The 16,740-nt window shown below is 40.5% G+C and overlaps 1 protein-coding gene across 1 annotated transcript in view; it reads right to left on the bottom strand.

Annotated features, from left to right (window-relative positions):
* The window catches only part of LOC140197484 (uncharacterized), a 138,315-nt gene that overhangs the window by 17,407 nt on the left and 104,168 nt on the right, over positions 1 to 16,740 (bottom strand). The window contains exons 17-20 of the mRNA XM_072257445.1: positions 13,007 to 13,166; positions 10,713 to 10,801; positions 10,491 to 10,590; positions 4,536 to 4,632 (exon numbers count right to left, since the gene is read on the bottom strand). Coding sequence (XP_072113546.1) covers positions 4,536 to 4,632; positions 10,491 to 10,590; positions 10,713 to 10,801; positions 13,007 to 13,166 — 446 coding nt within the window. The remainder of the gene's footprint in view (positions 1 to 4,535; positions 4,633 to 10,490; positions 10,591 to 10,712; positions 10,802 to 13,006; positions 13,167 to 16,740) is intronic.

Genomic DNA, 16,740 nt, shown 5'->3' with positions numbered 1-16,740 from the left:
AGGCCTTCTCATGCCCCCTTCTTGCTCTTCTCAGCCCCATCTTAAGCTCCTTTCTTGCTTCCCTATATTCCTCAATAGACCCATCTGATCCTTGCTTCCTAAACCTCATGTATGCTGCCTTCTTCTTCCTGACTAGATTTTCCACCTCACTTGTCACCCATGGTTCCTTCACCCTACCATTCTTTATCTTCCTCACCGGGACAAATTTATCCCTAACATCCCGCAAGAGATCTCTAAACATCAACCACATGTCCATAGTACATTTCCCTGCAAAAACATCATCCCAATTCACACCCGCTAGCCTTATAGCCTCATAATTTGCCTTTCCCCAATTAAAAATTTTCCTGTCCTCTCTGATTCTATCCTTTTCCATGATAATGCTAAAGGCCAGGGACCGGTAGTCACTGTCCCCCAGATGCTCACCCACTGAGAGATCTGTGATCTGACCCGGTTCATTACCTAGTACTAGATCTAGTATGGCATTCCCCCTGGTCGGCCTGCCCACATACTGTGACAGGAATCCATCCTGGACACACTTAACAAACTCTGCCCCATCTAAACCCTTGGAACTAATCAGGTGCCAATAAATATTAGGGAAGTTAAAGTCACCCATGATAACAACCCTGTTATTCTTGCATCTTTCCAAAATCTGCCTCCCAATCTGCTCCTCTGTATCTCTGCTGCTACCAGGGGGCCTATAGAATACCCCCAATAGAGTAACTGCTCTCTTCCTGTTCCTGACTTCCACCCATATTGACTCAAAAGAGGATCCTGCTACAGTTCATGTTCCAAGCATTCCCCAGTAATGCTCCCCAACTCCTTCTGCGCAACATCGCCAATTGCATTGGGTTGCTTTATGCACTCTGACTCGATTCTTTGCGAGAAAGAAACCACCCTCAGGCCTCACGACTGGTTGCTTTTTGGTAGGCCAAGGACACGGCCCAGAAGACTAGCACACCTTCAGGGTGCCAGATTTGCATGTCTCTTGAGGTGGGTGGATTCAAGGCTGGTGCCGCCGCTGCCGACTGATGCATCACGGCAGAACAAGGAAGATCGGAAGCAGTGGGCTTGCTGTTGGCTGTGTGCCCAGCGGCACAGAGCTGAAAAAGCAACACAACAGACTTTTAGCACCATAAATCAGTGAGTTGCTTCATTATGTCTTCCCTCTCACTGTGAAATGGGGACATCTCTTTTTCCCTTATTATAGGGAGCGAGAGAGACAGCGTGCGCGAGAGAGGGACTGTGATATGTCGAATACTGGGTGAACGAATAATCTTCGAGGTACTGCAAGTCTCTGTCTTTATTGATGCTTTGCTGCCTGCTTCAGAGCTTGGTGGGGGGTGCCAATGCTTTTGTGCTGGTGGAGGGGGTCGTTGGCTTGCTTTTGCTTGTGCGTGGGTGGGGGGAGTTGGGGGGTCTTTGGGGTTCTAAGATTTAACCGTCATTCATTCTTTGGGGCACTCTTCTGTTTTCGTGGATGTATGCAAAGAAAAAGAATTTCAGGATGTATATTGTATACATTTCTCTGACATTAAATGGACCTATTGAAACCATGCTGAGCTCATCAATTTCGTCAACCTTGCCTCCAACTTCCACCCTGCTCTTAAATTCACTTGGTCCATTTCTGACACCTCTCTCCTCTTTCTCAATCTCTCTGGAGACAAACTGTCCACCGATACATTTAATATACCTACCAATTCACATGGTTATCTTGACTATTCCTCTTTCTATCCCGTCTCCTGTGAAAATGCTATTCCCTTTTCTCAGTTCCTTCATCTCTGCTGTATCTGTTCCCTGGATGAGATTTTCCTATCCAGGACAGCAGAGATCTCCTCCTCCTTCAAAGAACAGGGTTTCCCTTCCTCCACCATTGATGCTGCCTTCACCCATATCTCCTCTATTTTCCAGACATCCACCCTCACCCCAGTTTCCCACCACCTTAACAGAGAATTCCTCTTGTTCTCACCTACCACTCCATGAGCCTCTGCATCCAACTCATTATTGTCTGCAACCTTCATAATCTTCAACAGGGTCTTACCACCCAACACATCTTTACCTCTCCACCACCATCCCCCCGCCCCCACTCTCTGCTTTCTGCAAGGATCACTCCCTGTGATTCCTTTGCCCATTCGTCCCTTCAAACTAATCTCCCTCCTGGCATCTATCTCTGTAAGCGCCAGAAATGCTGCATCTTCCCATTCACCTCCTCTCTGACTTCCATTCAGTGCTTGAGGTGAGGCAACAATTTATCTGTAAATCTGTTGAGTCGTCTAATGTATCCGATGCTCCCAAGGTGTTCTTTACATTCGTGATACCTGATGTAAATTGTGGGAACGCTTTGTTGAGCACCTCTGCTCCATCGCCAAAAGCGGAACTTCCTGATGGCCAAACATTGTCTCACTCCCAGTCCATAGCCTCCTGCATGATGAATCCACTCTCAGGCTGGAGGAGCAACACCTCATATTCTGTCTAGGTAGCTTCCAACCTGATGGCATGAACGTCAATATCTCCTTCTGGTACTTCTTTTCTTTTCCCTCCTATTTCTTTTATTCCCCAGTCCGGCCTCTGACGCCTTCTCATTGCCTGCTTATCACCTCCCCCTGGTGTCCCTCCTTCATCCCTTTCTCCCATAAGAACAGGAGCAGGAGTAGGCCATAATGCTTATCGGGCTGACCCCGCCATTCAATAAGATCATGGCTGATCTGTCCGTAAACTCAGTTCCATTTACCTGCCTTTTCCTCATAACCCTTAATTCCCTTACTATGTAAAAACCTATTTAACTGTTTCTTTAATATATTTAGCGAGGAAGCCTCAACTGCTTCCCTGTACAGAGAATTCCATAGATTCACCACTCTCTGGGAAAAACAGTTTCTCATCTCCGTCCTAAATCTTCTCCCTGAATCTTGAGGCAATGTCCCCTAATTCTAGTCTCACCTAATGGAAACAACTTTCCTACTATCTTATCTATCCCTTTCAAAATTTTGAATAAGATCCCCTCTCATTCTTCTGAACTCCAGAGAGTATAGTCCCAGGCGCCTATCCAATTCCTCCAGCATTTTGTGCCCGTTGCTCTGGATTTCTTACATCTGCAGACTCCCTTGTGTTAAAATCTTTGCTTCCTCTTTTACTCACACAAGGTCCCAGAGGACTGGAAAATGGCTAACACTGTTACTTTAAGAAAAATAACAAGGGGGAAAAAAACACAAAATTATAGGCCTGTGAGCCTTACATCAGGGAATTTATTGGAGAAGATTGTCAGAAATTGGATTTACTCATAACTAGAAAAGCATGGACTTGTTATGTTAGCATGGGTTTATGTAGGTAAGGTGTTGCCATAAAAATCTTATTAAGATTTTTAAGGTGTCAATGGTGATTGCTGACGGTAGGACAGTGGCAGGACTTGTCAACTTGAATAAGTATTTGACAAGGCAGATCGTTTAGAATCAGAATTGGCAAAATAGAGAGGATAGTGGTGAAGGGTTATTGTTCTGACTGAGGTTCTATGAAATTGATGCTCTATAAGCATCAATACAGGGACTTCTGTTGTTTTTTAGTTAGAGAGTGGTGAATCTATGGAATTTGTTGCCACGGGCAGCGGTGGAGGCCAAGTCATTGGGTGCAGTTAAGGCAGAGATTGATAGGTATCTGAGTAGCCAGGGCATCAAAGGTTATGGTGAGAAGGCGGGGGAGTGGGACTAAATGGGAGAATGGATCAGCTCATGATAAAATGACGGAGCAGACTCGATGGGCCGAATGGCCAACTTCTGCTCCTTTGTCTTATGGTCTTAATGAAATTGTTTAGTAAGTCCGCAGATGCACTAAAATCAGTGGAAATGTGGATAGTGAGGAAGGTTGTCAAAGGATACAACAACATATACATCAGTTGCAATATGGGTGGAAAAATGGCAGATGGAACTTATCTTGGACAAATGTGTGGAGCTGCACTTCAGGTAGGTTAGATGTAAGGGGAAAGTATACAGTAAATGGCAGATGATACCAAGATGGGTGGAGTCTGCAGAAGGACTTGAAGAGGTTGGGAGAGTGAACAAAGAAGTAACAGATGGAATAAAGCAAAAGGAAGTGTGAGGTTATGCACTTTGGTAGTAAGAATAAAGATGCAGACTATTTACTAAGTGGGGAGAAAATCCTGCAATCAGAGTTGCAAAGGGACTTGGAAGTTCTAGTTCAGGATTCCCTCAAGGTTAACTTGCAGATTGCAGTGGGAATATGGAAATCTCACATATCCGAAATATAAATATCAAATACTACAGGGCATAGCTTTCAAGTGAGAGAGGGAAAATTTAAAGGAAATGTGCCACACAGATTTTATATAAACAAAGTAGGTGCCTGGAACATGCTGCCAGAGGAGCATATATGATAGCATTTGGGCACACACATGAACAAGGCAGGGGGTGGAATGATGTAGACTATGTGAAGGCAGATGGGATTAGCTTAAATTGGCATCATGCTCAACACAGAGATTGCATGCTGAAGGGCCTATACCCGTGCTGTACCGTTCTAAATTTGACACTCACCTGAATTTTTTGACAAGATCTTCCTTTTCTGCTTTATGTTTGTTAAGTATTTCATTTAACACAGTCCGAATCTGTGTCAATTCCAGTTCAAATTGAGCTGTTAGAACACACAGATGACATTTTTAATGTTAGAATAGTTTGGTGATATTTATCTATTCTGTTATTTACTAACAATATTATAGGAAACCCATAGAAAAGTTATAGATTTGTTAGCATTTTGATTTTTTGAGTCAGATATGTGAGCTTTATATATTCCTATAACAACAAAATTTAATAACCAATATAAATAGAAAATATTTACAAGCAGATAAAAAAGCAGAAAGTACATTGATGATTTGTCCTGTAATATGCTTCCATACCCAATGAACATGCCAAGGGCTTCTCTCTTACACATATCTCTGCTACACAGTCATTACCTCAAATGATCTGTATTGCAGCAGGGGAGTACAAGGAACAACTGAACGAAAGATCAGTAACAGAATTTATTTAATAACGCATCATGAAATGTCACTAGTACTTCTTTCAAGATGCTACCATCCAGCACATTCTGTCTTGCAACAGGAGTATTGTTTAGACTATTCAGATGCCAACATGTAGGTGCAGCAGGTGATTAAGAAGGAAAATGGGTTGATTGCTTTTAACACAAGGGTATTTGAGTATAAAAGTGAAAGCATCTTACTGTAATCCTTTAGGATCTTACACAGACCACAGCTGGAGCATTATTTGGCTTATGATATAGTTGCTTTAGAGGGAGTGCAGCAAAGGCTTGCTTGTCTAGGGATGGTGAAGTAAATTGACTTACATGGGTTGCAAATAATTTGAATGTATTTTTTACATTTATTATTTTAACATTTATTTTAAAGTTCTTTAAATTACCTAAATGTTTTTTCAACAGTTTCTAGCTGTCTCTGATCATCAGCACAAGGTGTTCAGACTCAAAGATTCAAAATACATTTATTATCAAAGTACGTACACAGTATACAACCCTGAGATTTGTCTTCCCACAGACAGGCACAAAACAAAGAAACACCATGGAACCCGTTCAAAGAAACCATCAAACACCCAACATGCAAAAAAAGAAAAAACGGTGCAAATGGTAAAAACAAGCGAATAAAACACAGAATATTAAACATTAAACTATTGACATCAATGGATCTGGGGTTGAGAGGGTTAACAGCTTCTAAGTTCCTTGGCATCCACAGGAACTCATGTGGTCTGTACACACCAGCTCTGTGGTGAAAAAGGCACAACAGTGCCTCTTACACCTCAGATGGTTGAGGAAGTTTGGTATAGGCCCCCAAATCCTAAGAATGTTCTACAGGGGCACAATGAGAGCATCCTGACTAGTATGGGAACTGTACCTCCCTTAATCATAGGACTCTGCAGAGAGTGGTGCAGACAGCCCAGTGCATCTGTAATTGTGAAATTCCCATGATTCAAGCCATTTACAAGGACAGGTGTGTAAAAAGGGCCCATAGGATAATTGGAGACCCAAGCCATCCCAACCGCAATCTATTCCAGCTGCTACCATCCGGGAAGTGGTACTGCAGCTAAAAGCCAGGACCAACAGGCTCCAGGACAGCTTTTTCCAACAGGCCATCAGACTGATGAACTCACACTGATTTAAGTGTACTCTACGTTACATTGATTGTTCTATTTATTATAAATTACTATGATTGCACATTTAGATGGAGATGTAACATAAAGATTTTTACACCTCATGTATGGGAAGGATGTAAGAAATAAAGTCAATTCAATTCAATTTCTTCCCTACTCTGAAGTTTGGTCGAAACAACAACCGAACCTCTTGACCATGTTTACATGCTTTTATGGACTGATTTGCTGCCACTTGATTAGCTGATTAGATATTTACATAAATGAATAGATGTAGTGGTGTACCTAATAAAGTGGCCACTGAGCATGTACTGTGATACCTCAATGTTTGTCACATCAGTTTGATACAACTGACATTCTGTAACAACGTAGGGTGTTTGTAACAAAGGGTAATGATAGTTTTGGCAAAACAATGGTGACTCATGTCTATCGTTGCTAATGGCATTAACTTCTGTTCTATTAGGGGGCAACTTTAGATCACTGAGTCAGTGAAGTCTCAAGCAAATGCAAAAGAAATAGATGAGACTAGGGCTCTAACATCAATGTCTCTGAGAAATGTTAATAGTTTTATTATCCCTGTGGCTGGTACTGGGATAATTGTGGTTGACCACTCATACAATGGCTGACTGCAGATACCTAAATAGTTCAAATGCTGGTGGTGCTCTCTGCTTCAGTGTTTGATTTAACAAGTCTTCACAATGTCCTGACAAATTGTAAACATGAGTAGAATATCAGTGAACCCATGAGAACAATTCTGGAGAAATTCTGGTCAAATAGAGGTGCAAATGCAAGTCAAATCTTGTGCTTTATAATACAAGCATCAAATGACAGTGCAGCAGGAGGCGGGCCAGTGACAAGCTGAGACTGCAGTGGATGTGGTGTATTACACAGGGAAATACAGAGCACCAGTAGGCCCAGTGAGCTTTAATCTTGCTGAGGCTTTGTCTGAATTGAAAGAAAACCAGAAAAGTAAGCTGTGCACGGCAACCAATTGCTGCTCTGAAAGAATCAGTCATCGTTTCAGCGTGCAGGTCTGAGGAGAAATTTGAAAGTGTTTCTCAAATGTTTGTAAATGATTCAACTTCTCCCCGCCCCAATGGCACAACAGCGATTACTGCGAACTGAACTGAACTAAATTGAACTGAACTTTGCGTCACTTGAAACTGATCATTTACCCCAGACTGCGATAGAGCTTGATTGATCCTATTATCCTAGTTCTGTGTACATGTGTGTTTTATCATAATAAAACTGTTGCATTTATATCCTTATGATTAGAGTACTGTGTTGCTTATTTCTTTAATAAAACTTTCTTAGTTCCAGTAATCCAGACTCCAACTAAGTGGTCCATTTCTGCTGGTTTGGCAACCCAGTTACGGGGTACGTAACACCTTAAAGCCATGTCCTCCTGTACTGAGCAGTGGTGCCCTGGGGAAGAGGCGCTGGCTGTCCACTCTATCTATTCCTCTTAGTAACTTGTATACCTCTATCATCTCTCATTCTCCTTCTCTCCGAAGAGTAAAGCCCTAACTCCCTTAATCTCTGATCATAATGCATACTCTCTAAACCAGGCAGCATCCTGGTAAATCTCCTCTGTACCCTTTCCAATGCTTCCACATCCTTCCTATAGTGAGGCAACCAGAACTGGACACAGTACTCCAAGTGTGGCCTAACCAGCGTTTTATAGAGCTACACTCTTAAACTCTATCCCGCGACTCTTAAGCTCTATCCCTCGGCTTATGAAAGCTAATACCCCATAAGCTTTCTTAACTACCCTATCTACCTGTGAGGCAACTTTCAGGGATCTGTGGACATGTACCCCCAGATCCCTCTGCTCCTCCAAACTGCCCCACTACCACTCCACTATACAAAAGTATAGACTTTTGCACAGTACTACAAATGTTAACATATTATTACTTCAAAAATATATTTTCTTTGAACTTTGAAATCATAAAATTACAGTCATAGGTACTGGCACATAACCCCATTCTGTAAATGGTAATTTCTCCAGGAATGAGATACGAGTCACTGGCAGGTTAAAGCGACTGGTGGCAATTCCAGCCCGTGTATTTCCACTGGAATAATGGCGCCACAGAATTTGCAACCCACAAATCAGCAACCAATCACCTGCCCCAACCCAACTCCCAACTCTGACTTCTTATTCTTTGCTGTCCTTGTATCACCCATCACCCTGACCACAATGTCTGGCCTTAATTCTTCTAATCTGAGCAGTCCTGGCATTCACTGAAGTGCCCCTAGCCCTGACTCCCTGATCCTCCTATCGTTAGTTATCCTTCATCTTGATGGAGGCTCTGATCTCTGTATCCCTATTTTATGACAGAAACCTATGCCTGTCATTCTGTCTATAATAAGGTTTCTAATCCCCGAATCATTCCCTATCCCTGATCTCCCAACAGCTGAAACCACACCAACCTGATTCTCTAATGCTCAAAACCACTTGACTAAAAAAATTGAGGCTCAAATGCTGAACCTACTCCTGCTCCTATTTCTTATGTTCTTATGACAGTATTCACAAGACTGCAGTTTCTTACTGTCTTGAGCAGAGCAGTTGCCATACAAAGCTGTGATACATCTGGACAGAATGCATTCTAAGGTGCATTATAAAAATTTAATTTCCATAGCCTTCTGGGAAAGTAGATGCACTAGTGTGCTTTATTGGGTGCGGAAGGAGTAGCACAAGTTATTGGTGATATTTATGCCTCGGAATTTGAAGCTTGCTACCATCTGCACATTAGCACTACTGTTGCAAACAGAGGCATGTGTGCCCCTCTGCTTCCTGAAGTCAATGATCAGCTTTTTAAAAAAATGTCCTGACACTGAGCTAAAGGTTGTTGTCATAACACCATGTCACTAGGCTGTTTCCTTCCTATTCTCCAAATCATTGTATTTGAGATTTGGCCTTCCATGGTGGTGAGAACAACAAACTTGTAGATGGAGAGACTCAAGAGTAAAATCTGTCCACACAGTTGTGAGCTTAAAGCAAAAAAATAAGAGGCTAAAGATTCAGCCTTGTGGGGCACCAAAGTTGAGGATCATGGTGGAGTTTTTGCTGCCTGCCTTTACAGAGTGCACCCTGCTGGTCAGGAAGTCAAGGATATAGTTGCAAGGTGAGGTGTTGAGTAAAAGGTCTAGAAACTTGGAGATGAGTTTGCTTGAGGGCAGAACTGTGGTCAATAAATTGTAGTCTGACATTCTTCCTGTAAACATGACACCATGAATTTTTTGCATGTTCCCTTTTCTTGTTGCACCTTAAACTGTTCTGGATTAAATTCCACTTATTGCTTTGCTGCCCAATTGACCAGATGATCTATATCATGCTGCATTTGAAAGTTTCGAACTACATAGCTAATTTTACATCAGGTGCAGATTTGTTTGTCATATCTCCTACACTTAACTCCAAATTAAAATATTACAAAAGTACAAGTACTGTGCTCTGTGAAAACCCATTAGTAATAGCCTTCCTGTCACAAAAGAATTTATTGGCCATTACCCTTTATTTCCTGTCACAAATCAAAACTGCCTGCATGTGTGCTTATTTTGATACACAGGATATACTTTCTAGACGGTTGAAGCATCCTGTCAGCTATCTATTAGAAACATTAGGGAGAACACCACTTCTTTCTCTCACTGCATCACATTGAGACACTCAAAATTCCAAGTTCCATACTTTGTATAATGGTACTCTGTGGAACTATACTTCTCTGTACTGATTTACATTGTAAGAAAATTTAGAAAACAGGATGGAAGTGTGATTGAAGAGTTTTGAAAAGACTTGTTAGAGTAAAGGAAGAAATGTGTGGCTTTGGAAAGGGAAGGCAGGGCAGAAGTAGCTGTTGTTTCTTCCAACAGTGGGAAAGCAAAGAGCATTAGGGACCAAAGGCCAGAGTCAGTGGAAAGATGTAGGGTAAAAGCTTGTCTGAACCCCTCCATCACTAACTATCCTGCAGCAAAGTCTTAATCATCATTGTGCATTGCTTTCCACTCTGGCATTTTCTTTTCCTGTGTCCTCTAATTCTCTTCTAAAATCCTCCCTGAAATGTATTCTCTTTCTCCTATCATTAACAACATCTGCATCTTCCAAATCCCTCCTTGATTCCTTAGACCTGCAGGTTACTGCATTCATCTCAAAAAATTGGTGTTATATTTTCTTACCCTTACACAGCACCAGTGACCCAAACCAAATTGAAACTCAATTTACTGGTAACCTTAACTCAGTATCCCTCCTCATCTGCTATAAATTTTTGATTACTCAATCCTCAATCATATGGAACCTTTTCACATTTTTTTCTCACCTTAGTGTTACAGACTCTATTATCTGCTTACCTGCATTTTCAGGCTCCTTGAGTTTATACCTAGTTATCTTTTCTTGCTTTGTTTCTATTTCATTCAGCATTATTGCAATTGATTCATGTTCGGAAATATTCTGAAATGACAGATGTTGTTTTATTCAGTAATATTTAAAATACATATGACTTGAACTGTTTCATCATGGAATTGAATAACATATTTCCAATTTCTAAAATATTTGTTTTCTATGACACTTACAAACTCTGGACTTTCTAAGTCTTTATTAGTTTGTAAAGTTGGTGCTGTTTGCTCAACATCACAAGATGCACATTCATCATGTGGAGGACCTATAAAATACATTTCATAACATTCAGAGATGTATCAAAAATAAACATGTCAATCAAGTGTCTTTGTCTCCTTGACAGCAGTATTCTATCCCATTTCATTCTAATGCACTGCTTTCACAATGCAGCAGTTTTGTAAATATATACAAACAGAAATTCAAGTAAAAAAATTACAGGTAAAGATGCTTCACCTCAGCTTCACTAAGAATTTAATACAGAGTTATATTTTCTTAGACTAGCCAGCCGGTGGTGTAGTGGCATCTACAATAGACTTCAAGGTGAGTGGTCCTGGATTGAATCTGGCCAGGTCCTTGCATGCTTTCCATCTGTGTTGGGTTGAGAGTGGAGCTAGCAACTTGGTCTCGTAACAGACAAATGCTATAGAAACAGCAAAGTTGCTGCCAGATGTGTCACAATGCATGGAAAGGAAAATTAGAAGTAGACTTATCTTAGAAGTAGACGTGTCCCAGCGATAGGAATACCTGTTCAATGCACGAAACATTTATCCCATCAGATCTTTCCAATTCAGCGAATTAGTCATTTGGTCACAAGTTGATCAAGCAAATGACAAATCTAGCTTTGCAAATGATAAAATTTCCAATAGGATAAACATTAATTCAGGTTCGCAGGTGACAAGTTCTCAAATTAGATGGCACCAATATATTTTACAGATCTACATGTTTGTCTTTCAGCTCCTAAAAGGCAAGATGGATTGGAGTCCTTCCCAGGAAATGAGTCTCCAGGTACAGACTCTACAGTCTCTTCTTTAACATATAACAGTACCAAAAGGAACATTAAATGATGCATTCAAATTTTCATCGGTGCCCTCGGTCTGCTTCTCATTCTCTGTGTCCTACAGACTGTTGATCTGAATGGGAAGACGTTGGGTTTTAAGATGAAGAATTATCAGAAGCAGATGATTAAGCACTGGAAATACTTGCACGTTCAATATAGAGGAAGTGTAGCTATGAGATTTCAGTACACTGTAGTCAAGAACCATGCAGGAGGCATCACCTATCACTGAACCTAGCCTATCCTTGCTGCTTCTAAGTCATCCTCCTCAACTAGACGTGGTGCAACCTTCTATGAACTTCCAGGTTGTAGCCAATGAGTACCGCCCCTCTGAAAGAGAAGACATTACCTGCCCATTACATGTCCTCTCTGTGGATTCCATCATTTATTTATTTAGAAATACACCGCAGAACAGACCCTTTCAGTACAATAAGCCGCACTGCCTGGCAGCTGACCTATTTACTTTCTGCTCATTAAGCTGCTGACAATTAGGGCAACAATGAAAGTCCTCCATCTCTTTTCCTGACCATCTTCTCTACCGTGCCCAGGTGTGGTTCAGGGTCCTCATTTCTGCCTATATGTAGCGCCACCTTTTCTTTGGTCATACTATCACACACAGATGTAGAGGATTCTTCATTGCTGTTTCCTTAACAATTTTGCTTGACTTGTCAGGGCTGTTCGCCCAGAGCTGAAACCCCGAACCTGGAGGACTGGTGGACCACTCTTAATCTGATCTCTACCTTTTGACCTGTTTGGCATGGGTGACCCTTCCAAGAATCAAAGCATAAGGCTCTGACTCTAGACAGCATAGCTCTCCGGGTCATTGGGGCATGCAAGCTGCCAAACCATGCCAAGATTGTGGTCCTTTTGGAGGCCTAATCATAGGACAATTTATCATGACCAACTGATCTACTAACCAGTAAGTCTTTGCACTGTGGGGGGAAATTGGAGCACCCAGAGGAAATCCATGTGCTCTCGGAAAGGATGTGCAACTTACAGATGTCATCAGAACTGAACTCAGAGCGCCGACCCCTGAGCTCTAACAGCATTGTGCTAACCGCTTATGCCTCATAATTTTGAATTCCAATATTTAGTTCCATAGCACTTCACCAAAATGACTTCCCTTGAAATCTGAGTTCCTAGTCTGATTTTTCAACATCCTTATTTACTAGCTGCTGGAAGAGAACATACCGAAACCATATGCTAATGATTTTATACGTCTTATTCCACTGGGCATAATCAGTCAGCTGCATTTCAGACACCAGCCAACCTCTGCATCAGGCCTGAAGTCAACATCAGAACGTTGCCTTGTTAGTTGTCTTTTCATCGAGAATTCACAATTCACTAAGGGAAAATTCTGCATCAAGAATATCTCATAGTCTCAATTGAATCTTCTTAAACTGATAGAGTACTAACCTGTAACCGGCTGTGGCTCTTCACAATTAGTCACTTCACTATTATGGTAAGTCTCAAGCAGGTGCTTAATCTTATCATCCACAATTTCATCAAAAGCGTTCTTCCCATTTTCACTCTTCTGCATGGGATCAGCTCCATTCTGAAGTAGGACTTTCACAGCCTAGAAAAATATACAAACTTGTTAAATCTTTTAGCTAACAATTTGGGGTGAATCTCCATTTTTTTCACTCAGAGCCAAATTTCACTTTTGAAAGCATCAAGTTATGATCTGGGTCCTGATCTTTATTTCACTATACAGTATTTTGTGTAAATACATTACATGTGGATATTCTTAATATATCCTTATCTAACAGGTTATTATGTATTTCTTCAACCCTCATTGCATTAGCAAAACTCCATTAATCAGGAACCCTTGGGACACTGGTAATGCCAAACTATTGGATTTTCTGGTGTATTGGATTTGCCTTCAAATAAACATTTTTTTATTTCACAATTTTTACATTTCACACAGTATAAAAACAATATTTCCTCTGAGCTTCACAAGCTTAAAGTGAGTGGGAATACATACATTTCAGTATCATCTCTCATTCTTCTAAACCCCAATAAACAAGAAAGGGTACTATTAGGTAAATTCTAATTTCAAATTCACTTTAATTAAATGTTTCATTGTTTAAAAGTATTTATGTGTTTCTATTTTATATAAGAACTTAACAACTGTAAACACCTTTTTTATTCTTTTCATTGATTTTAGTAACTTAAGAATATTTTTAAATGTTAGGAATTCAGATATATTAGAAGCCTTTGACAGCATTGAAGTTGTCTAAATCTAAACCTGAGAGCTGGTTTGCCTTCTCTTTCATGCCTCACAATTATTCTGGCTCACAAGTACGACATCAGTCAAGGCCCTTCTGATCCGCAGGGTCATGCCAATTTGTATTGGGATGACTTTGGACTATATGCTAACATTGGCATAATATTGGCCAATAGAGAAACATTAGTTCACCTCTGACAGGAAATGTTAGCTCATGAGAAGGCATAGAAGCATAGCCTATCATGTACATGTAGCTAAAAAATGAGTTATTTACTTCTATCCTATAACTAACTCTGTGCTTAAACCCTTGTAGCAATAAAACTGTAGCACTTTAAATTTTTTAAATGTTAAATTGTATATTTGTGTCTGGATTTTGTACTATTCAAGTTCACTGTTAAATATTATCTTCTTTAAATTGCTACAGTGGAGTCTACTATTCCTCCCTCCCTTTGTCCTTACCTTTACTATCAACTTTACAGGCTGTCATTGTCTTTGCTATCAACTTAATCAAATTCAGCCCAGGCTAATTTGATTAGAATGACTAATGCATACTAATCTCCTCAAAAAATAGCATTTTTCATAAGTTACTGAAATAATTAAGTGCACATCAAAGATTGTTTACTGGGGAGTAATTAGAGGTACAACATCAAACTGGGGTGAAAGATTTTTCAGCTGCCCCTGCAGATGCCAGTCAAGGAAATAAACCTTGGCTCCAAAAACACTTTTAATGCCTCACCCACAGTCACAACCAAATTCTCAACATCCTCAATCACAGCTTGCTCTAAGACGATAAGACATAAGAGCAGAATTAGGCCATCTGGCCCATCGAGTCTGCTCCGCCATTCAATCATGGCTGACACCTTTTTCCCCCTCCTCAACCCCAGTTCCCGGCCTTCTCCCCGTAACCTTTGATGCCATGTCCAATTAAGAACCTATTAATCTCTGCCTTAAATACACCCAACGACCTGGACTCCACAGCCACAAGTGGGAACGAATTCCACAGATTCACCACTCTTTGGCTAAGGAAATTTCTCCGGATCCCTGTTTTGAAAGGGCGCCCCTCTATCCTGAGGCTGTGCCCTCTTGTCCTAGACTCTCCAACCATGGGAAAACATCCTTTCAAGTCTACTCTGTCTAGGCCTTTTAACATTCGAAATGTTTCAATGAGATCCCGCCTTCATCCTTCTGAATTCCAGTGAGTACAGACCCAGAACCATTTGTCTGCTTAAAGACAGCCATAAAGCAATAAACCCGAATGATCCCAATTAAATTAAAAGACCAACACCCAAAGCGCAGAGAAAGAAAAAAAAACAAAAAACATGCAAACAATAGAAGCAAGCAACAACATTCAGAACTAAAGTGAGTCCACAGCCCCAATATTGGCCAATTGCCTGGACCAGCCAGAGCAGGACTACAGCCTCAGCTCATCATACAACATCAACTTCATCATCAGGTGCCATGCCCAGTTTGAGCTTTGACTGCCATGGCCCACACACTCCTGTTTCGGGTCAAGTGGATCAATTCATTGGTATTCATTTCCAATTCTCTGCCTGCTATCTCCATCATTTCTCTTTGTCTTCCTCTTGCTTTCTTCCTTTCAATCTCTCTCATAATTACCGTGCATTCTAACTCCTCTTTCCTAATCACATGTCCAATGAAGTTACGTTGCCTTTTCGTTATCTCATACATTATTTCTCTTTTTGTGCTTGCTCTGTTCATGACATCCTCGTTAGATATTCGTTTCGTCCATGATATTCTTTGCATCCTCCTCAAAAACCACATCCCTGCTGCTACAATTCATTTCTTCATATTTCTAGATATTGTCCAACATTCTGAGCCATATAACATAAACTGGATAAACATAACATTTCAGTACTCTGAGGTGGGTTGTCATGCCTAGTTTAGTATTGGTCAGTATTCTCTTCATTCTTGAAAAGGTGTCTTTTGCCACCCCTATTCTTCTTTTGATGTCCAAGTCGCACCTCCCATCTGACGTCACCCAGCTTCCGAAGTAGCAAAAGTTCTTTACTTGTTTTATGTCTTTCCCATTTATTCTCAGCCTGCAGATAGGATTCTCCTTCTTTTTGGATATCACTATACATTCTGTCGTTTTGCAATTGATAGATAGACCCATTTTTGCACTTTCTTCAACAACTGTATCGATTAAGTTTTGTAGTTCTTCCTCCATACTTGCAATTAACACAGTGTCATCGCATATCTGAAATTACTGATGTTTTCACCGCCAACTTTGATTCCCAAGATGTCTCTTATTTTCTGTAATATTGTTTCATTGTACACATTAAATAAATCAGGGGAGAAAACACACTGTTGTCTAACGCCTCTCTTGATTTTCGTAAACTGACTCACTTCTTCATCTATTCTTACAGCAGCAGTTTGTTCCCAATACAGATTTCTGATTAGGCGGAGATCTTTCGAATCTAGATCTAGAGTTTCCTGTAATATTACAAATAATTTATTGTGCTTCACTTTATCAAATGCTTTTGTGTAGTCGATAAAAGAAAACAAACAAATCTTTTTGTACTTGAATAACCTATTCTGATAGTATCCTTAACATCAATATTGCGTTTCTTGTACCTTTGTCTTTCACAGAGCCATGTTGTTCTTTGCCTATTTCAGCTTGTATCCTACTTTTAGCTCGTCATCAAAATTCTTAGAAGTATCTTGGTGATATGACTCATTAAACTTATGGCCCTCTGTAATTCACATTCTATTGCTCCAGTTTTCTTAGGAAGAGTGATAAATACTGATTTTTTTCATCTCTTTTGGTATTATTCCAGTCTCATAAATGTCACTGATTAAATCAGTAAGTTTTTCATTCCATAATCTTCAAGGGCAATAATTTGTTCTATTACTAATTCATCAGGGCCTGCTGCCTTTCCTTTCTTCATCTTATTTATTGCAT

This window comes from Mobula birostris, chromosome 5, assembly GCF_030028105.1.
Source record: "Mobula birostris isolate sMobBir1 chromosome 5, sMobBir1.hap1, whole genome shotgun sequence".
In the NCBI taxonomy this organism is placed as follows: Eukaryota; Metazoa; Chordata; class Chondrichthyes; order Myliobatiformes; family Myliobatidae; genus Mobula; species Mobula birostris.
Note: the sequence above shows the minus strand (reverse complement) of the source record. Positions and strands in the feature narration are given on the sequence as shown.